The 21918-nt window shown below is 39.3% G+C and overlaps 1 protein-coding gene across 1 annotated transcript; it reads right to left on the bottom strand.

The window, feature by feature from the left end:
- LOC311099054 (NLR family CARD domain-containing protein 3-like) lies at positions 1 to 3173 on the bottom strand (the record flags this gene model as incomplete). The annotated part of the gene is made up of 4 exons (XM_084139668.1): positions 2893 to 3173; positions 2535 to 2763; positions 449 to 2240; positions 1 to 190 (listed from the first exon to the last, which is right to left on the bottom strand). Exons 1-4 carry the CDS (start codon positions 2974 to 2976, stop codon positions 1 to 3), a joined length of 2295 nt encoding a protein of 764 aa, XP_083995794.1. The 5' UTR covers positions 2977 to 3173.
- Between the last annotated feature and the right edge of the window lie 18745 nt (positions 3174 to 21918).

The following is a 21918-nucleotide window of genomic DNA, read 5'->3' as shown; positions in this document are numbered from 1 at the left end:
CTACAGGAATACTGACCTCAGAGTCTCCAGTTTACAGTGGGGATTCCCCAGTCCAGCAGAGAGCAGCTTCACTCCTGAATCCTTCAGGTCATTGTTACTCAGATCCAGCTCTCTCAGGTGTGAGGGGTTTGATTTCAGAGCTGAGACCAGAGAAGCACAGCCTTCCTCTGTGACTCCACAGCCTGACAGCCTGCAAAGAGATCATCATTATTTCACAAACTGTTAATTTAACACCAGTAGTGTAGAAGGACAATGGCAGATGCATTTGGTTTATTCTCTTAAACAACTTATAGATTAATCTTCCGTCTCCTAGAATTGTATGGTCATATTGTTGGACTAATGTGAACATCAATGCATTGATTCAATATGTTATTCAATAATACATATGTCTCTAAACTGAATATTTCTTTCTGATGATTAGTACTTAAATGTCATTTTATGTACTCACAGAGCAGCTCTGGAGGCTTTGACCACTGGCAGCAGCCTCAGAAGACCTTCCTCTGATCCTGAGTATTTCTTCAGGTCAAACACATCCAGCTCCTTTTCTGAAGTCAGCAACACAAAGACCAGAGCTGACCACTGTGCAGGTGACAGTTCTTCTTCTGAGAGACTTCCTGATCTCAGGTAGCTTTGGATCTCCTCCACTAGAGAATGGTCCTTTAGTTCATTCAGACAGTGGAACAGATTGATGCACCTCTCTGGAGAGGGATTCTCCCTGATCTTCTCCTTGATGTACTTGACTGTTTCTTCATGGCTCTGTGAGCTGCTTCTTGTCTTTGTCAGTAGACCTCGTAAGTGCTTCTGATTGGACTCCAGTGAGAGGCCCAGAAGGAAGCGGAGGAAAAGGTCCAGGTTTCCTGTCTCACTTTGTAAGGCTTTATCCACAGCACTCTTGTAGACACTAACTTCAGGCTTGTCTCTGGGCTGCGCAAAAAAGTAGCTGAACATTGATTGAGGTTTGGCCATTAGATTCTCATTGTTGTTGATGAATGAGAGGAACACATATACAGCAGCCAGAAACTCCTGAATGCTCAGATGCACGAAGCAGTACACCTTGTCCTGGTACAGCCCACATTCCTCTTTAAAGATCTGTGTGCACAATCCTGAGTACAAAGAGGCTTCATTGACATCAATGCCAGCCTCTTTCAGGTCTTCTTCATAGAAAATCAGATTGCCATTCACAAGCTGTTGAAAAGCCAGTTTTCCCAGTGACAGAATGCTCTCTTTATTCCAGTGTGGACCGGTCTCTTCTTTCCCAAGATACTTTTCATTCTTCTGTGTGGTATGAAACTCCACAAGGTGTGAGTACATCTCAGTCAGAGTCTTGGGCATCTCTTCTCTCTTATGTTTCAGCATGTGTTCAAGGACTGTTGCAGAAATCCAACAGAAGACTGGAATGTGGCACATGATGTGGAGGCTCCTTGATGTCTTTATGTGTGAGATGATTTTGCTGGCCAGGACCTGATCACTGAATCTCTTCCTGAAGTACTCATCCTTCTGTGGGTCATTGAACCCTCGTACCTCTGTCACCTGGTCGACACACACTGAAGGGATCTTATTGGCTGCTGCAGGTCGGGTAGTTATCCAGAGGAGAGCAGAGGGAAGCAGATTTCCCTTGATGAGATTTGTCAGCAGAACATCCACTGAGGTTGACTTTGTGACGTCACAACAGATCTTGTTCTTCTGGAAGTCTAGGGGCAGTCGGCACTCATCCAGACCATCAAAGATTAACAGAACTTTGTACTTGTCGTAGTTGGAGATTCTTGATTCTTTGGTTTCCATTGAGAAGTGATTGAGAAGTTCAAGGAAAGTGTGTTTTTCCCTGTTCATCAAATTCAGCTCCCGGAAAGGGAATGAAAATACAAATTGGACATCCTGATTTGCTTTTCCTTCAGCCCAGTCCAGAATGAACTTCTGCACAGAGACTGTTTTTCCAATGCCAGCGACTCCCTTTGTCAGCACAGTTCTGATAAGTTTGTCTTGTCCAGTTAAGGGTTTGAAGATGTCGTTACATTTGACTGCAGTCTCTGGTCTTGCTTGTTTCCTGGTTGTTGTCTCAATCTGTCTCAGCTCATGTTCATTATTGACCTCTCCTGTTCCACCCTCTGTGATGTAGAGCTCTGTGTAGATCTTATTGAGAAGTGTTGGGTTTCCTTGTTTAGCGATCCCCTCAAATACACATTGAAACTTCTTCTTTAGATTAGATTTGAGTTCACGTTGGCAAATCACAGCAAGCTCATCTGAATGAAGAAATAACACAGAGGATATTAATATAACGTCAGTTTTAATGCCTACAGTATTCTAGGACTGTTATACAATTTTAAATTATAAAAATGTCTCTCTCTCTCTCTCTCTCTCTCTCTCTCTCTCAATTAATCAACACAACACATCCCTGCAGCTACTTGATGAGGTCACTAGGTGTTGTGTTAAGGCTGCTACAATATCATTGAGTTACACAGCTACTTTAGCTGTACTTTAGCTACAGCTTTTAAATGTTCTAAAACAGCATTCAACATGAGGCAGACAACTCTTACTTTTCTCCAGTGTGTCAGCAAGCTCCTTCTGGTTCATTTTCCTCAGGACGTGCAGTGTGATCTTCAGAGCCCCCTCTCTGGCACTGCTCTCCTGCTTCTCATCTTCAGCATCCACCACTTCCTTATCCTGCTTCTGACTCTCAAAGCCTTCTGGGAGTTCTGGACTAAGAATCCTCTTGAACATCTTCAGCTCCTTCTTCACAAATGTCATAATATTCTCTTCAAGCAACTGAAATAAATCAAGTAAATAAGTTGAGCAAGAGACTAAATGCTTACTCATTAACACATGAATGAATGATTGACAGATCAACTTTACTTGAGGTAAACAAAAACAAATGTACATAACAGGACCACATACACTGAATATGGAGGCCAGGTCCTCTCTAAAGTTTAGAGGTTCATCCATAGATATAGGACGACCCATAGACTTGTCACTCTTCATGGACACACAGCTGGGTACAGGGGAGGCTGGTCTCTCCTGCTTGATTGGGCTTCAACACAACAGAGACAAACATTACATCTCTCATCTACTCTGAGCTCAGATGGGGAAACATAAGAAGAGTTTCATTCCAAAACACTATATATCCATTTTCAGAAATGTTCGTTAATTAGCTTTTATTGTTTAAAGAAATTATGAAAGAGATTGGTGTGTTTTTTCACTATCTAATCATGGTTTGGGGTTGTTCAATGACAGACATGTATTTGTTTAAAATCTATCACTTGATGGTTTCATTTCAGAGAGACAAATAATCATGTTTTTTTGCAAAATAATATATATATCTGCCTCACTCTCAGAGAAATAAGTAGTACTGCTAGGTTTTACACAGTAATAATATATTCTGCCTCACTCTCAGAGAAATAAGTAGTACTGCTAGGTTTTACACAGTAATAATATATATGTGCCTCACTCTCAGAGAAATAAGTAGTACTGATAGGTTTTACACAGTCAAACGTGATCGACCGGCTCGATTCGGTCTTATGTAGCAAAATTTGAAATTGTGTTTTTTACATTGGATAAAAGTAGAGACTCAGCTAGAAAAAGGTATATCATACACTATAGTTGAGGAACAATGGGAAAGTAATTCTGCTTTGAAAGATGATAAACATGTAACCTCACTTTTGAGAAAATGGCATTTGAATGTTTTGGTTCACCTACTGGAGAGCTCTTCTTTATCTACAGTGGTGTTAGTTTGGCAGATAATGTCACCCATCTAAATAAATAGTATATATATACAGTGGGGGAAAAAGTATTTAGTCAGCCACCAATTGTGCAAGTTCTCCCACTTAAAAAGATGAGAGAGGCCTGTAATTTTCATCATAGGTACACGTCAACTATGACAGACAAAATGAGAAAAAAAAATCCAGAAAATCACATTGTAGGATTTTTAATGAATTTATTTGCAAATTATTGTGGAAAATAAGTATTTGGTCAATAACAAAAGTTTCTCAATACTTTGTTATATACCCTTTGTTGGCAATGACACAGGTCAAACGTTTTCTGTAAGTCTTCACAAGGTTTTCACACACTGTTGCTGGTATTTTGGCCCATTCCTCCATGCAGATCTCCTCTAGAGCAGTGATGTTTTGGGGCTGTCGCTGGGCAACACGGACTTTCAACTCCCTCCAAAGATTTTCTATGGGGTTGAGATCTGGAGACTGGCTAGGCCACTCCAGGACCTTGAAATGCTTCTTACGAAGCCACTCCTTCGTTGCCCGGGCGGTGTGTTTGGGATCATTGTCATGCTGAAAGACCCAGCCACGTTTCATCTTCAATGCCCTTGTTGATGGAAGGAGGTTTTCACTCAAAATCTCACGATACATGGCCCCATTCATTCTTTCCTTTACACGGATCAGTCGTCCTGGTCCCTTTGCAGAAAAACAGCCCCAAAGCATGATGTTTCCACCCCCATGCTTCACAGTAGGTATGGTGTTCTTTGGATGCAACTCAGCATTCTTTGTCCTCCAAACACGACGAGTTGAGTTTTTACCAAAAAGTTATATTTTGTTTTTATCTGACCTTATGACATTCTCCCAATCCTCTTCTGGATCATCCAAATGCACTCTAGCAAACTTCATACGGGCCTGGACATGTACTGGCTTAAGCAGGGGGACACGTCTGCACTGCAGGATTTGAGTCCCTGGCGGCGTAGTGTGTTACTGATGGTAGGCTTTGTTACTTTGGTCCCAGCTCTCTGCAGGTCATTCACTAGGTCCCCCCGTGTGGTTCTGGGATTTTTGCTCACCGTTCTTGTGATCATTTTGACCCCACGGGGTGAGATCTTGCGTGGAGCCCCAGATCGAGGGAGATTATCAGTGGTCTTGTATGTCTTCCATTTCCTAATAATTGCTCCCACAGTTGATTTCTTCAAACCAAGCTGCTTACCTATTGCAGATTCAGTCTTCCCAGCCTGGTGCAGGTCTACAATTTTGTTTCTGGTGTCCTTTGACAGCTCTTTGGTCTTGGCCATAGTGGAGTTTGGAGTGTGACTGTTTGAGGTTGTGGACAGGTGTCTTTTATACTGATAGCAAGTTCAAACAGGTGCCATTAATACAGGTAACGAGTGGAGGACAGAGGAGCCTCTTAAAGAAGAAGTTACAGGTCTGTGAGAGCCAGAAATCTTGCTTGTTTGTAGGTGACCAAATACTTATTTTCCACCATAATTTGCAAATAAATTCATAAAAAATCCTACAATGTGATTTTCTGGAAAAAAAATTCTCAATTTATCTGTCATAGTTGACATACATTTACATTTACATTTTAGTCATTTAGACATGTACCTATGATGAAAATTACAGGCCTCTCTCCTATTTTAAAGTGGGAGAACTTGCACAATTGGTGGCTGACTAAATACTTTTTTCCCCACTGTGTATATATATATATATATATATATATATATATATATATAGTTAACTAAATGTATGGTATTTTTGGTTTATGTCAGTTTCATTGTTTGTTATACTATAAATGGTTATTTTATGGTTGTGGTAAAATTAACTAGAAAATGTCATATTTTGCAATTCTGAGTAATTACTACTTTAGTAAGGATATACTTTATTCAGTAGTACTGCAGTTGTTAAATAATTCCAATAGATGGCAGCATAAGACCAGGAATGACATTTCAGAAGATCAGTTTAGTTTTCTCCCTGGATACACCACCACTCCCCCTCACAGGAAAACTCCTGCACACGCTTTTTACTGTCCCTTTCCACACTGCTAACGCAAGAGGAACGACTGAAAAAGCATTTAACAGATTACTGTGAAATAATATAATGATGATTCATGTTCATTATTACCTGTTTTTATGATCATGTTTTGAAATTATACTTGATTACTATAACGATTATCAATAAGCCTGAACATTAATTTAGTCACCTCTGGTTGAGAAAAACTTATTTTCCTGGTACATTAATTGTCAGATTCATCAACCAGCAGCGAGCACTCTGCCTTCTAGCGCAAGCGAGGGGCATGTTGAGGTACATTTGCTAACCGGGAGGGTTGCATGATGTAATTCATTGGTGGGCTGGAAGACGCACTCTTGTCTTATCTATTCCGAGGTTGTTTAATCGATATATTAGATATTTTAAAATGCATGTATACTAGGGTTGAGGTTGGAGCATCTGACTAGTGATTATTTACCAGGGGTTCAACACCTGCTATAGTCACTATTTAATTGCTCTTCCAAAAGCATCACAGGCCTAATACGAGATATATAGCTAACTAAAGTAATGAGTGACCATTTTAGAAAATCATGGGACATATACTATTTGTTTGCATGCTATTTCATGTCAATCATATTGCTGCTTGTAGCCTATAACTGATGCTTCGTGGTCTTATGCTGCCATCTATTGGAAATATTTAGCAATTAAAAGTTATTAATTCACGTACAGACATTGGTGAGGCAGCTGAGAAATAAAGTGTATTAGATCAGTCTCAAACCTGCCCCACGCCAATTGCTGGACTTTCAGACAGAGGTTACTAGGTCACCCAATTCAAACCACATTTGAAAAATAAAACAAATGTGTCTTATTTATCAAGTGTTCTGTCTTGCTATTATACATATAATAAAATAACAACAAAATAATTAAAACACTATTTAATACTATAATTGTATTTACTAAGATAATATTATTACTAAAATAGGTTATAAGTAGGGTAAGAGTTTCTGTATAGCACTTTGTGACATCTGCTGGTGTAAAAAGAGCTTTATAAATACATTTGATTGATTGTTAGGTTTAGGGTTTATATGGTAAAAAAACAGTATGGGTTTATGGCACTCTTGTTCCTCCTTGTGGCCGTATGTGGGTACTACATAACTCATTCATTACATTTACGTCATTTAGCAGAGGCTATTATCCAGAGCGATTTACAGTTAGTGAGTGCATACATTATTTATTTATTTTTTCATACTGGCCCACAGTGGGTAGCGAACACACGGGTCTCCCGGTCGCGGCCGGCTACGACAACAAGGATCTCTAGTGGCCTTAGACCACTGCACCACTCGGGAGACCTGACACTTCATGACACTTGCTAGGCTCATAATCTGAGGTAGCAACTGCGTCAGATCTACAAATCCATTCGCTAGACCACCCGATTAGACAACAATCACCCCATTATACCCATTTGGTTTTACAACTCAGTGAACCTGCGCAGCATTCGTAACCTTGTTAATAATAAGTTACCTGAGGTAAACCTACAGGGTTAACGCTCACCAAGTAGCTGTAACCTTGGTAATAATAAGTTACCTGAGGTAAACCTACAGGGTTAACGCAGGCAGGTCTCATTGATAACAATAGTGAAGCTGGCATTGTGACGCAGAACAATGGACTGGGAATAGAACGTTCTGAAGGCGAGTCGGGGTCACGGAGCTCAACAGAACTAATAGGAGCTGGTAGGGTGAAAAATACCCTAAAATAATGTTTTTTCGCAATTACTTCATAACCAGGGACAGAAGGTAATATTATGAAACTGGGCTCCATGGCGGATGCAATTAACTAATTTTATCAGAAATAAAGGTTGTAAAAAATGTCACTTGAGGCGCCCCGAAAATAATATTCAAAAGTTCAGTCCTTGGACACAGAGGGATTAAACACTAAAGTTACCGTCCATCTAGTGAAGAGAGGAGAACCGGACAGAGGGAGCGTAGGAAGCCAGCATCCGTCAACGAGAGAGGGAGAAGCCCTCCACGGTATTTAACAGGTGGAAGAAACAACCCGGGAGCTCCATCGGTCCACAAGAAATGCAGGCAGCCGGTGATGATGTAGTGGTAGCTAGGATAACTAGGATGCTGCTGGTAGAGTAGCTAGCTTAGCTAGCTGTACCGACTAGCTTGGCTAGCTAGCAGGTCGTTCGTCTGTCCCTCGAGGATGATGACAAATCCGGTGAACCACACAATTAAACAAGAAGAGCGAGTGAAAAGGATCTGGCTACACTCATACTGTCACTGACCATTACGCAAAAAAGCTAATTGAACAATAAACTTCGGTGTCTCAACACTGTAACGAACTCCGTCGTTATTTCCCAACATTACCTCAGACCACTCTGCGCGTAACTGGACAATATGCTTGGCGCCAAACCGTACGTGGACGCGGGCAGTTCTGTACGTGGACGCGGACAGTTCCAGAACGCGGACATGAGCAGAGCAACACAATACATTTACATTTACATTTTAATCACTTAGCAGACGCTCTTATCCAGAGCGACGTACAGTTAGTGAGTGCATACATAACCCAGTCTTTACACTGGCTTACATTAGTCATATTCATTTATTTATTTTTATATGTAAAACAAACATTCAAAGTTTTTTTATAACAATATTTTGAGATCTTGGCCCATATCCACAAAGTGTCTCAGAGTAGAACATTGGTAGTATAAGTGCTGAGAATAAAGACATTTTACACTTATGGGTATAAATTAAAGCTATGCATGAAGCCTCTAGTCCCACCTAGTCGGCAGATATTTAGGACACCTCATGAGCTGTCCTAACCAGTTAAGAGTTAACAGCAGGTGTCTTGATAATACTATCGAATAATGCAGCGAGTCAGTGGTTCCTGCGCCACATGTAATTGCTTTGGAGTAGTTAAAAATAATATTTTTATATTTCTATATGATCAATCCATAAATAATATAGACCTACATGCAACCGTATGTCTTGTGCTTTTGGCAATGATTTCTGTATAATAATTATGTATAAGTGATACCATTAATGTCTGCATAGCATGTTGTCTTCATTTTGGCATATTAACTCATGCTTATTTCTGAAGAGTAACTCAGGTTTTCGCCCAGCGGCTAAGGAGTTGGAGCTGTAGCAGGAGTTGGACCTATGGCAGAAAGGTGGCTGGTTTGAATCCCGGGCCGGGCGCTGGAAAAAACGGGTGGGCTTGATCTGACCACTGGAGGGCTGCTGGCTTCACATCCTCAAAACAATCACTTTTCGTTGATCAGAACTCTAGAGATTCTTCTTCACTGAACCCAAAAATATATCTAACTTTTAGTGGTTCCATATGTTAAGGAAGTGATAGAAGCCTTTCTGGTTCTATAAGGAACCTTCTTTTCTAAGTGTATAATAAACACGCTTTTCTTTTGATTATTTAATTACCTACATCATGTTATTTCAAGTTATCCCTTTGGAGCGCAACATCACGTTGTTAAAAAATAATCATAAATTGGCCAAGGCTATAAATTGGGCAATTGAAGGCATCTAGGGCGAAATATGTGTTCGATGAAAATGAACATTGTATGCAAAGTTGTAGGCAACATTATTGACAAGGGACCCTGATGCCTACGATGTCAAAGCTATTTAGAGTTGTTAAACGGGTGTGAAGAGTGTGTTGGTATAATGGTAATATTGTCAAAATTCTGCTTGTAACAACCATCAGAATTGGTTAAAGAAATATGCATTCCATTATATTAGGCAATAATGAAGAGTAGGCAAAGTGGTCGTGTCGTATTAAAATTCTATCAAATGTCTTCCATTGCAACGAGTCCAGTCAGGGTGCTGCAGAACCCCTGCAGTACCTCCACTGACCCCGGATTGAGAACTCCTGATTTAGCAGATGCTCTTATCCAGAGCGATTTACAGTAAGTACATTCATCTTAAGATAGTATCGTATCTGAAGATTATGCCTTTGTTAAATGTTTTGGAGGAACAAAGGATGTTGTTTTATGATCTTAGTTCAAATGTAGCGTTGGGAGGGTGATGCCTCAGGGGAGACTGGTGATTGGCCAGAAGAGGGGAGTCACTCCTCTTTTTGCATTGTTTATAAATAGGGGGTAAACGATGAGACGGCAGAACGGCCATAGCAATCTGGGAGCCGTTCTCCGGACATCGCGAGTCTGTATCTATGCTGTAAATTCGTGATTTTAATAAAAGCCTCTAACACGATGCAGCATAGCGAACTTTTTGTTGACGGCAATAATGACCACCATTCATCATATACAACATAATGGCGCCCAACGTGGGGCCTGGGTTTGCGTCTCCTCCTTGTTTCAGTCAACCGCCGGCCTAGCTCTCTCTCTGAAGCATGGAAAAGGGTGAGTGTCCTTACCGCTTCGGAGGTTGTTAGATTGGATATGACTTGTGTACATTGAAGGGATGTTCCATTATGACCCGGCCTCGGTGGTGTTATTGCGGTCGACTGGAGTCTGCTAAAATGTTATTTCATTGGTAACTATAGACAATGATAATTTAGAGTGATAAGTTTATATTTCATTGGTAACGGATGGCAATGAGGATTTAGAGCATACATTTATATTTCATTGGTAACTATGGGCAATGACAAATTTAGGAAAACGGTAGGAGACATTTATATTTCATTGGTAACTATGGTCAATGATAAGGTTATATTTCATTGGTAACTATGGTCAATGATAAGGTTATATTTCATTGGTAACGGGTGACAATGGTTGGTAAATTCAGATATGCGCATTCTTTAGAGCATTGCAGGTTTAGATAAGCCCTCGTGACACACGGGGCGACCGCAGGGTGGGCCAAAATCCTGGACATGCGTTAGGAGTGTTCAGGTTCAGTCTGGGACTGGGGGTTGGTGGGACATTTCTTGGGGGTGGCTTACTCAACTTCTGTTCGACGGGATAGTTGCATTGGGGGGGATCGCTCATAGGAATAGCCATACCCACGGCAGAATAAATTTAGGGCAAACGAAACAGTAATCAATTAAAGACGCAATGCAGGATATTGATTTGTGTAGTAGGCCGCAGTTAGCTAGAGGCTAAAGCTCATTCTTGATTGGTTCAGGTCACGTGGTACTTCAGGCTAAGGCTAACGGCTAATGCTAACGGCTAAATGTGTTTTGTGTCACCGTGTACCTCAGGCTAATGCTAACTGCTAATGCTAATTGTGTTGTGTGCTACATGCTAACGTATCCTTAGAGATTCCGTTGCGACGGGTGAAAGTCTCTTAAATTTGTCACTGTCTGTAAGTCAGGTTGTATGTTTTGTGAGCGCTGTTAAATGTTGGTTGACAAGGAGGGGAACGAAAGGTACAGCTGGACTGTTATCCATTTAGTGGAGGTGAAAACGGGTTTTTGAATGGATGTGCGCATGCGTTTAATTTTGCGACACTACACTACAGAAAGGGGAGTTTATGGCACGAGATTAGGGAACGTTTTGTTTTACGGCACTAAACGGCACCACGATGGGATGCTGAAACTCAAGCATGAGGTTAAAATGATATTTGCGCATGCGTGGATTTCTGTAAAACAACACATTGGTTAAACTGCAGGGGGAGACAGAGGAACACAGACGACGGAACAAATACGCATAAAGAGATTTTAACACGAATCTTATAAGTTTAAACGGCAGTGGGTTAAGATGAAACTTGTTTTGGGACCTATTGAATTTATAAATTAGATATATGGTAGCGGATTATAATACATTTAATTAAATAATTAAATAACGGATTAAAATAAAAAAGGTTTTTGAGCGATCTATTTAATTCTGAGTTTAGTCTTAGAGTGAATAATGTAGAACGAATGAATATTGAATGGTTGGAAATACTCAGTGATTGCATTAACTGCTGAAATCGTGTGTGTTTCTATGTTTTTGTGAAATATGAGAGGAACATGGAACGGCGAGACGAGAGAGAGAGAAGGGGCTGACGTGTGCGTCACGAACAAGGTGTGACGAGGCAGACGAGAGGATCGGATCAGGCTAGTATACAAAATCATCCTAACAGAATATGTGATGTTATGACAATTTTACATGGGCTTGGCAAATACTATTTCATTAAAAATTGCATTTTGGAAGCTGTGTATCACTGGGGTTTAATTACAGATGTGTTGGGAATCCAGGATGGATTGAGGATTCTTCTGTAAATTTATGATAATTAGAGCTAATAGAGCAAGGGGTTATGGGAATTGGAGTATTGAAGGGTTGTAAGGTTAGAAGGCTTTGTTTATGGGTATTTTAGTCTGAAGATGACTAACTTGCATTTACTTGCATTTGATGGGTTGTGGTAAGATAGCCAACACTAATTGATATTGGTGACATAGGAATAGGAATTGGGGTTAATTATTCAGGATGGTTAATGGATTTGTTTAGGTTATATTAAGAATTACAGGGGGGAAGCCTATATAACTTATATAGTCTAAAATAGGATAGTTCACAATAAAGGAATATAAAGGGCTTGATATAGGGGAAATTGATTAAAAGAGTCATTTTTTAATCAAAGTAGGGTTAGAGCAGTGTTAGAAAGACTAATGGCAGATGTTAGTACACCTTTCTCACATACGGATTCAGCAGAAAGACATCATCCAGCAGGGTGATTATGGCATCAGCGATGAAGACGAATACAAGCAGAAACAACGATAAAGATGAATTCAAAACTCCAGAAGGAAGAAAACCGAGATGTCTGGGAACTTAAGGAGAAGAGGATGATGAAGATGAGAGTGATTGATGAGAGGTCATGGGTGGAGGTGACTCTGTGATCAGAAGGAAGTTGGCAAGAGAGAAACGAAGAAGGGTACAACGAGATTTGATCTCTGATGGAAGTTGAAGATGAAGAAAGCGATGAAGATTTGGAGATTAAAGGTGCTTTATTTTCAAGAGGAGTTTGTCCTACAAGGACTGGCACAGAAGAAAAGTAAGAAGATGATGGAAGATGATATTTCGAGGACAGAACTTAGAACTAAGGTTGAAGAATACTGATATGTCAACGACGAGAAGGAACAGGACCAAGAAAACGGCTGAGAGAATCCCAAGAACAGGAGAAAACAACAGAGGAGATCCGGAAGGGGGGTGCATTGCTGAGAGCATCGATTAGAGAAGAAGAGGAAATAGCTAACAGTTGAAACAACTGACAATTAGAAGGGATAGTGAATAGGGGAAACCTTATCTGGGTTCAGCCTAAAGAGGTTAAACATCTCACTAATTGATAACGAATTAGGATAGGGATTTGAGGTAGTAAAATAGTTAATTACTCTTAAGATACTAATATTAGAAGAAACTGTTATGGCAGTGTTGGGAAGAGATGCATTGTTTAAATTGAATTGTACAATAAGATGTACACTAGACTGTCTATTAAGACAATCTGTCTGAAAAGTTCAAAGGGGTGATTGTTATTCGGGGTTACATTCTTACATTAAGGGATTTCAGGCTAGGCTAAAAGGTGGTTAGTCGTTTTGCCAAGTCTGTGTGTAATGAGTCAGAAGCAGGTGGGGAACTTTCCCAATCACATATTCCAAAAATTTGGTGGTAGGGGATTTTGTGAAAGTCAGGGGAAAAGGTTTTAAATGTTATGAGAGAAAAGATTAGATTAAAATAAGTTAGGAGTAGATTAGGGTTGGAAGAACTCTGAGACAGTAAGATAAGTTTCAAAGTTAGTAGTAAGACAGAGAGAGAACAGTGAGGAAGGACATTTTAAAGTTTAGTGGGAAGATATGGTAGGAGTTTAAATCGGTTAGGAGCAGATGCATTGAGAAAGTATGTGTTGCTGAATGATTTGAGGGTCATTGAGTATCTATATTTACAGTTTCCAGCAGGGAGATCAAGGTCATTATAGGTGTATTTTGTGTAATCAAAAGTTTGAAAGTCAGGGATTTAGAGATAGGAGTAAAATGTGGGGAAAAGTGACACTAGTGGTGATGGATGGAAGTACAAGGAAAGAGTTCAAAGTCTTAGGGGAAAACTGGGGGAAAATTAGGAGTAAATAAGGACATTAACACTTCAGTCTATTAGAACAACAGGGAGAAGCAATTTAACTCTTTCAACATTGATAGGTATTAAAGTCATAAATATATCGCATTTGATTATAAGGGAACCAATACAGCACCAATTTTAGGGGGAAAAATACTTATTAGGGTTTTGGATGGGGACGTTCCTCCCATATGGAGAGATAATTATGGAGAATAAGTATTGTTATCAGGACCAGGAGTAAAAGGAGGTATAGTTTAGAAGAGGGTTAGGAGTGACTGTTCACTTATGTTGCGTAATGTTATAGAGAAAGGTTAGGGAGAATATATGTGTACTTATCTAGTGCAAGCATTAGAAGTTGTTCCGGTTACGAATTATTGGTTAAAGGGCTATGTAATTCATAAAGTAACGCTTATAATGGAAGAGTTGAGGTCTGTTGTAGCCTCCACAGTCATTGAGGGAGTTCAGGAGGAGTAGAACTGAATGGACAGTAGTCACTCCAACAGTAGATAATACACCGAGGATAATGGGAAATTTTGCACTAGAAGTAATTAGGGTTGATACAGCAGCTAAATCAACTACTTTAATGGTAACTTTGGAAGGGATTAATGATACTATGGCAATAGCAAATATAGGAGTATGATATCGACAACAACTGTTCTGAAATTAAAGGGGGTTAGCAAGAAGGACTCAGGGGTTTAGGTTATGGATGGAGAGTGCTGTCAATGATAGTACGAATAGGGTTAAAATAGGAGAACAGATAGTAGTAGAGAGAATATAGATTCATCATGGAGGACAGGATGAGATCTTTGATTTTGATGACAGACAGGGGGGGGGGGTATCTGATCAGTACCGCTCGTTCTTCTGTTGTGGAAATTAGAGATAGATTAACTCATTCTGTAAGATCAGTGAGGAATCTTGAGGGTCCATGTCTGTTGAGAATTCCATCCCGAACGTGTTAGACGGTTGCGCAGCCTCTATCAGGTGTGGGTCAGTCTTATGCTTTGTCATGACTGAGGTATTGGCAACAGTCATTGACAGATAAAATAATGTAGTTGTCAGAACAGTGGTTTAAGCCTAGGGTTAGGTGGAATTGGGTTAAGTGAATTAATATGGGAATTGTTAAATGGGAAAAGAATATCAGGTAACAATGGAATCCTGAAGTATTCAGGTGAAATATTGAGGGATATAAGTTGTTTTTGTTTTAATAAAACATATGAGGTAAAGGGTGTGTTTATGGGAAGATCAGATTGGGATGTTATATGATAACTTTGGATAAGCATGACCATAAGGTTAGAGATGACAAATATAATGTAATTTTTATGGACCAGGTAGTAAGACGACCAGGACGTTGATGATTAAACTATTAGCTTTTGACTGACAATGTGACTATGGGGAATTTTATAGATATTTAGGGGTTTGGGGGTGATAAAGCATATATATACTTATATTAGGGATGGACAGGATTTGGTTACATGTCAACGTTGAAGCTTCCATATGAGGTTTTACCATTATAAGAGGGATAGCATTGGACACAGCTAACTCTAGGGTTACAAGGGTGACATGGCGACATGTCATAGTCTTCAAGCCTATCATTGAAGGGTAAGTCTAAGAGAGAAGGGGGGACTTCATTCATGGTATGGTGTAACATTTGGGAAGATAATATTGATAAATATTAGTTATACTTTGAGTCCAGATAGTTCAGATAATATCACTGGGGTTATAGATGCATTATAAGGGATGGGTTTGGGAGATCTGAGAGGATGCAAGATCAATTAGGCCAGTAGGGGCAGTGATGGGTTAATGACAGCTTTGATAGCACTGTGTAATATGTTACTGACTTTTGAGGAAGCTATGAGATTGAAATAGGTTGGAGAATGATGCCGGTGTTGACTGTTCCGGATCTGGACGAAGACGGACGAGGGGGTCTAGATGGACTACTGAATGGATAAATATCCTTTTTGATTATTTGATCATTTTATTTTTATTGTTTCAAGGAAAACATTTTTTTAGTATGATTTTAGTATGATTTATGAATCAAGGGGGGGATAGGTTAATGTGATTCATACATCATTTATAGGTCATTTTTATATTCTTAAATTGATGTTGAGGTTTAATTTGAAAATGTTGTTTTGGAAAAGATACAGTTTGGTCGTTTATTTTCTTGTCATTCCAGAAGCATTTGGGAGAACATGTGGAGATTGGAATAGTCAAACAAAGACAATATGAAGGGAGAATATGACTGGAGGAGATGAAACAAGGAGGATGTGGCTGATTCCATCATTAACAAGTCCATTGGAAGTCGAGACTACGGAGGAGATGAAGTGTAGTGGACTACATTCCAGTGTCTGCAATGAAATATAGACATATTTGATGTGTAATACATAATTGTGACATATTCTTAGGTATTGATTTTAGTAGAATGATGTTTGATGTTATTGAATGCAGATGAGGATCTTAGATGCTTTTGTTTATTTCGATGGGGTTAGGGAAAGGACGTTTAGGCAGGGAGAGATTCCCTTTCAAGTCCTATGGGTTGACCAGCCTGAGAGTGGATGTTTCTGGATAGGATTTTGTTTGCAGGGGAAACATGTGTATTTAATGGCATCATAGTTTCAAATGTATTTACATGGTTTATGAGTTTAGCTGGAGTACCGCGGTGGTTGCCTGAGGCAGAGGGACCGTGAGAGAATTTTACTGTCTTGATTGATGGATGGATGGATATGGATGGATGGCTGCTGGACAGGTTTTTCGCTCTCACACTCCATAAAGATTTATTCATAATTCATAGTAATGTATTCATACTTCATAAACAGTTGTTCATATGTCATAGTAAGGTATTCTCACTTCATATGGCATAGTAATGTATTCTCACTTCATAAACAGGTATTTCATAGAAAGGCATTTACACTCTAGAGGAGAATGTGTTTGGTTTAATGTTAAAGATACTCAATAAGATAAATGGTTAATAGTCATAATCTTATTCTGTTTGGTTTCGAGACGTTTATGTCGTCTCGAAAGGGGGGAATATCGTATCTGAAGATTATGCCTTTGTTAAATGTTTTGGAGGAACAAAGGATGTTGTTTTATGATCTTAGTTCAAATGTAGCGTTGGGAGGGTGATGCCTCAGGGGAGACTGGTGATTGGCCAGAAGAGGGGAGTCACTCCTCTTTTTGCATTGTTTATAAATAGGGGGTAAACGATGAGACGGCAGAACGGCCATAGCAATCTGGGAGCCGTTCTCCGGACATCGCGAGTCTGTATCTATGCTGTAAATTCGTGATTTTAATAAAAGCCTCTAACACGATGCAGCATAGCGAACTTTTTGTTGACGGCAATAATGACCACCATTCATCATATACGACAATAGCTATTTATTTTGTAAATAAAATTAATACATTCTTCATAAAATTGTCATCTCACCTCTTAGCTTTGGTGTCATGTTCCCCAGAGAGACGCATTTTAGAGGCAGGGCCCCCCTCCTCTCTCTCCCCAGAGAGACTCATTTTAGAGGCAGGGCCCCCCTCCTCTCTCTCCCCAGAGAGACTCATTTTAGAGGCAGGGACCCCCTCCTCTCTCTCCCCAGAGAGACTCATTTTAGACCACTGACCCCTAGACAGAGATGCAGCATGTTGGTTGTGGTTAACACAGTGACAACTCATTCTAGAATGTCAATTGTTCTCTTTTACTCATGATCTCTTAGAAATAAAACATTTACTAACAGACATATCCAAACAGTCGGGTGATTTAATTTAATCACATGAACATTGTTACGTTCCTCAACAAGAAATAAAACATTGTCTCTCAAACAGAAGAAGGAACTAACAAAGAGTCACTAACAACAACCAAAACGAAACAGGTGGTTTTAGGAGGGGTTCTGAAAGACACTCATGGGGGTGTCCACTGGTGATGGGAATCAGAGGCTTTCTGAACCCTTTGGGGCTTTGACCAAATTGTGCCGAAAATGCCATTGATAGATTTGAGTGCTAATAAACAACATTTAGTTAGAATGTGGGGTTCGCTTTTTGCCTCCAGGTTCACTATGTTTTGAAAAACGATGCATATGTGACTTTCAACATGGCACCGTCATAGGATGCCACCTTTCCAACAAGTCAGTTCGTCAAATTCCTGCCCTGCTAGAGCTGCATGTTTGTTGATTTATGTAATGGCATATATTTTAATGCTTTATGTAATGTATTTTATCTATTGAAATATAATTTTGATTTAGTTTAAAATTTAGTTTCATGGTCATTTATTATGTTTTCCAGAATCTCCAACCAAACTCTGAGATCAGTCTCTCCAGTACCAAGTCATCTGTCCATGAAGAGTGACTTCTCTATGGATCATCCTTTCCATTTTAGTGATAAATCAGGGACCTTTGACCCTAGGTAAATTACTGGTCAGAATTGATGATATTACTATTGAAGAGGATAATCTTCTAGATCTGAAACCAGATGTATTTTGTGTATCTGAGCATATCATTTGTTGTTTATGTTACATATTTTAATACACTGAGTGTACAACATTTTCCACAACATTTCCAACAGAGACCATCAGGTTGGTAAGTCATCATACTGTAGCTCAAACCTACTGTGATGAAGACCTAACTTTATAATAGTTCGTAGCCTGCCTAGCAGAATCTGCCCGTCTTTCTTTCAAAATCAACACATTTATCCATCTTCTAATGCAGTGGTGTAAAGTACATAAGTAAAAATACTTTAAAGTATCTGTACTTTACTATTTATATTTTTAACAACTTTTACTTTTACTTCACTACATTCATAAAGAAAATGATGTACTTTTTACTCCATACATTTTCCCTGACACCCAAAAGTACTCCTTACATTCAGAAAATGGTCCAATTCGCACTTATCAAGAGAACATTGCTGGTCATCCCTACTGCCTCTGATCTGGCAGACTCACTAAACACAAAGGCTTTTTTAAATGATGTCTGAGTGTTGGAATGTGACCCTGGCTATCTGTAAATGAAAATAACAAGAAAATGGTGCTGTCTGATTTGCTTCATATAAGTCATTTTAATTTGAATTATACCTACTTTACTTTTACTTTTGATACTTAAGTATATTTTAGCAATTACACATTTACTTTTGATACTTAAGTATATTTAAAATCAAATACTTTTAGACTTTTACTCAAGTAGTATTTTACTGGGTGCCTTTCACTTTTACATTAGTCATTTTCTATTAAGGTATCTTTACTTTTTCCACCACTGTTCTAATGTTCCATATGCGCCACAGTTTGAACAGACATTTTGTAACTGCGTAGGCTACAAAGTCACTTTCAATTTCAAATAAGGAAATAAAGTTATAACGGTGACTGGGTGAATTAGTTTTCCATTGGCCGGCTCCCCGGGTGAGCAGAGTTGGCACGTTTTAGACCATTCCATTGGTCATTGAATTAAATGTCCACCAGGTTTAGCTGTGCTTTTTTCCCTCCAAAATGTGAATTACTGTAGGCCTATAATAATAGTAAACAGGCCTACAAATCCAAAAGGTTTAAATTTGAGAATGTTCATTTGTATGCCTCAAATATTCAACTGTCTTAAATTATCTGATGATTAGTTGAATCAGGTGTGTAAATGCTGGGCAAGAACAAAAGGATTGAGAAACCCTGAGATAAACATAAAACCCTATCATTTAAAAGCTCCTCCACCATCTGTACCAGACGTTTGACTGATAACATGTGATACCACTTTGAAAACTGCTGTCTGTCAGCAACTAAGCTCAAGTAGCAGTTCTACTAACTAGTAATATCTCATTCCAGGTATTCATTCTCTTACTCTGTCCTTTAGAATAGATTATTATTCAGAAATACTTACAAATACTCACTTTATTTTTTAGTTCTCTCCATATAGCGTTTTCTGCTCTGTCGTCTCAAAATGGATCCTGTACAAAATAACAACTTTACTTTCTGTTTCAGCTCAACCTTCTCCCTCCCCTGATAATAAAGTGTTTTATTGGTATCTTCCACTAGATGGCAGTAAACACCTGCTGTAACTAGACTACGACTATGTGTTCGGTTTCATACATCCAGTGTCTCAGAGGAGGAGTGTTGATCTAGGATCAGGTCCCCCCTGTCCATTTAATCTTATTCATTATGATCTAAAAGGTCAAACTGATCCCAGGTAGGATTCTAGGCTAATCTGGGCTGGCACCTCTGTTCCAAGATAGTCAGGAACAGTCGGAGGTGGAGGGGGCTGTGGAGCCATTATCCTGGCGGTGCTTGTGGAAGGGTGGGTAGGCTCTGCACACGGAGCTAACTGGAGCTTGGCAGCATCATCACTAGGCAGGCCTAGGCAGTTTTACTTACTGCCTAAAATACATATCTCCTGAGACGTTGGCGGTTCCCTACGGCTGACCAATAGTAAGTGATTGTGTCTCAGAATCTTCCTGTATTGCTGATTATATTGACTTTTATATCAACCCTCTATCCCAGAAACACCCCAGGTATGTTAAGGATAGTTATGAATGCAGGGTTTATTACTATTGTATTACTCTTTATATTAACTTAGCTACTGACTTGTTCTATTGTTGTTGTCAAGAGGTTAACCTGCTAGTCAGCATTTCATTGCACTGTTAACTCCATGTATATGAATAAATAAACCAACTTGAACTTAGAAGGGAAGGGGGAGGACAGCCAGAAAGGGAGGGGAAAAGATGGCCAGCTAAATTACAGTATGTGTCCTCAAATGTTATGTCATCTAAACATCTCACATTAGCTGGAAGAACTGAAAAATGAAATGAATCATAGAGGTCTTATAACTTATTCCATTCTACAGGTCCATTGTTTTGTCTCATGTCTCTTTATATTCATATACCCTGGGGGCTATGTAGCACATAGTGTTTAACATTATCCTATTGTCTATTGGCTTCAAGAAGATATTCACTTTATCCATTACAACAATCTGAGCCCCCTTATCTGCTGGTTTAATCACTATATTCTGATTGATGTTCAATGATTTTAGTTGATTTGTAAGGTTAAACGGATGTACAGGTCTGGTTCTGAATTGTGAAAAGGAGGCCACACCCCGACCTATAAGAGTCTGTATAGTTTATGATAAAGTGGGTTATTATTTTCACATTGTTTAGCTGATAATGTGATGTAATAATATGTGTAATTAGAGGGGGAGGGGCTTACCTCATTTGTCTGAGTCTCAAGATTCCCTGTGTCTACATTGATTGGTTGGGGTGTATTGGTGGCCCTGATAAGAGCCTAATTGTCTTCATTTCCTACATAGACAATGGACAATATCATTGAGGACTACTTCCAGCGTGGATTCACCAACAACAAAATGTTATTATTGGAGGAATCACTCAACATAACAATACGTCTTCCGACAGAAGGAGTTCTAAGTAGGAATCATCTCTGGTGGGTTAAAGACAGAACAGATGAAGCAGAGGTGCTCTCCTTCAGACACCAGCAGCTTCAAACATCTGGTCGACAACATGGCTACCGCTGGATGCACCAGAAATGTTGGATGGCCAGAATAGTTACCGACAGGGAAACTGTCCGTCAACTTCTGTGCCTTCAGGATGGTCAGGGTGTCAATATAGTTAGTTCAGTAGTCTGGTTCATATAGTTAGTTCAGTAGTCTGGTTCATATAATTAGTTCAGTAGTCTGGTTCATATAGTTAGTTCAGTAGTCTGGTTCATATAGTTAGTTCAGTAGTCTGGTTCATATAGTTAGTTCAGTAGTCTGGTTCATTTAGTTAGTTCAGTAGTCTGGTTCATATAGTTAGTTGAGTAGTCAAGTTCATTTAGTTAGTTCAGTAGTCTGGTTCATATAGTTAGTTGAGTAGTCTGGTTCATATAGTTAGTTCAGTAGTCTGGTTCATATAGTTAGTTCAGTAGTCTGGTTCATATAGTTAGTTCAGTAGTCTGGTTCATATAGTTAGTTCAGTAGTCTGGTTCATATAGTTAGTTGAGTAGTTTGGTTCATATAGTTAGTTCAGTAGTCTGGTTCATATAGTTAGTTCAGTAGTCTGGTTCATATAGTTAGTTGAGTAGTCTGGTTCATATAGTTAGTTCAGTAGTCTGGTTCATATAGTTAGTTGAGTAGTCTGGTTCATATAGTTAGTTGAGTAGTCTGGTTCATATAGTTAGTTGAATAGTCTGGTTCATATAGTTAGTTGAGTAGTCTGGTTCATATAGTTAGTTGAGTAGTATGGTTGATATAGTTAGTTCAGTAGTCTGGTTCATATAGTTAGTTCAGTAGT

Source organism: Coregonus lavaretus (genome assembly GCF_964263955.1).
Source record: "Coregonus lavaretus genome assembly, chromosome: 2".
Lineage (NCBI taxonomy): Eukaryota > Metazoa > Chordata > Actinopteri > Salmoniformes > Salmonidae > Coregonus > Coregonus lavaretus.
The sequence above is the reverse complement of the archived record's forward strand: the minus strand, read 5'-3'. Positions and strand labels throughout refer to the sequence as shown.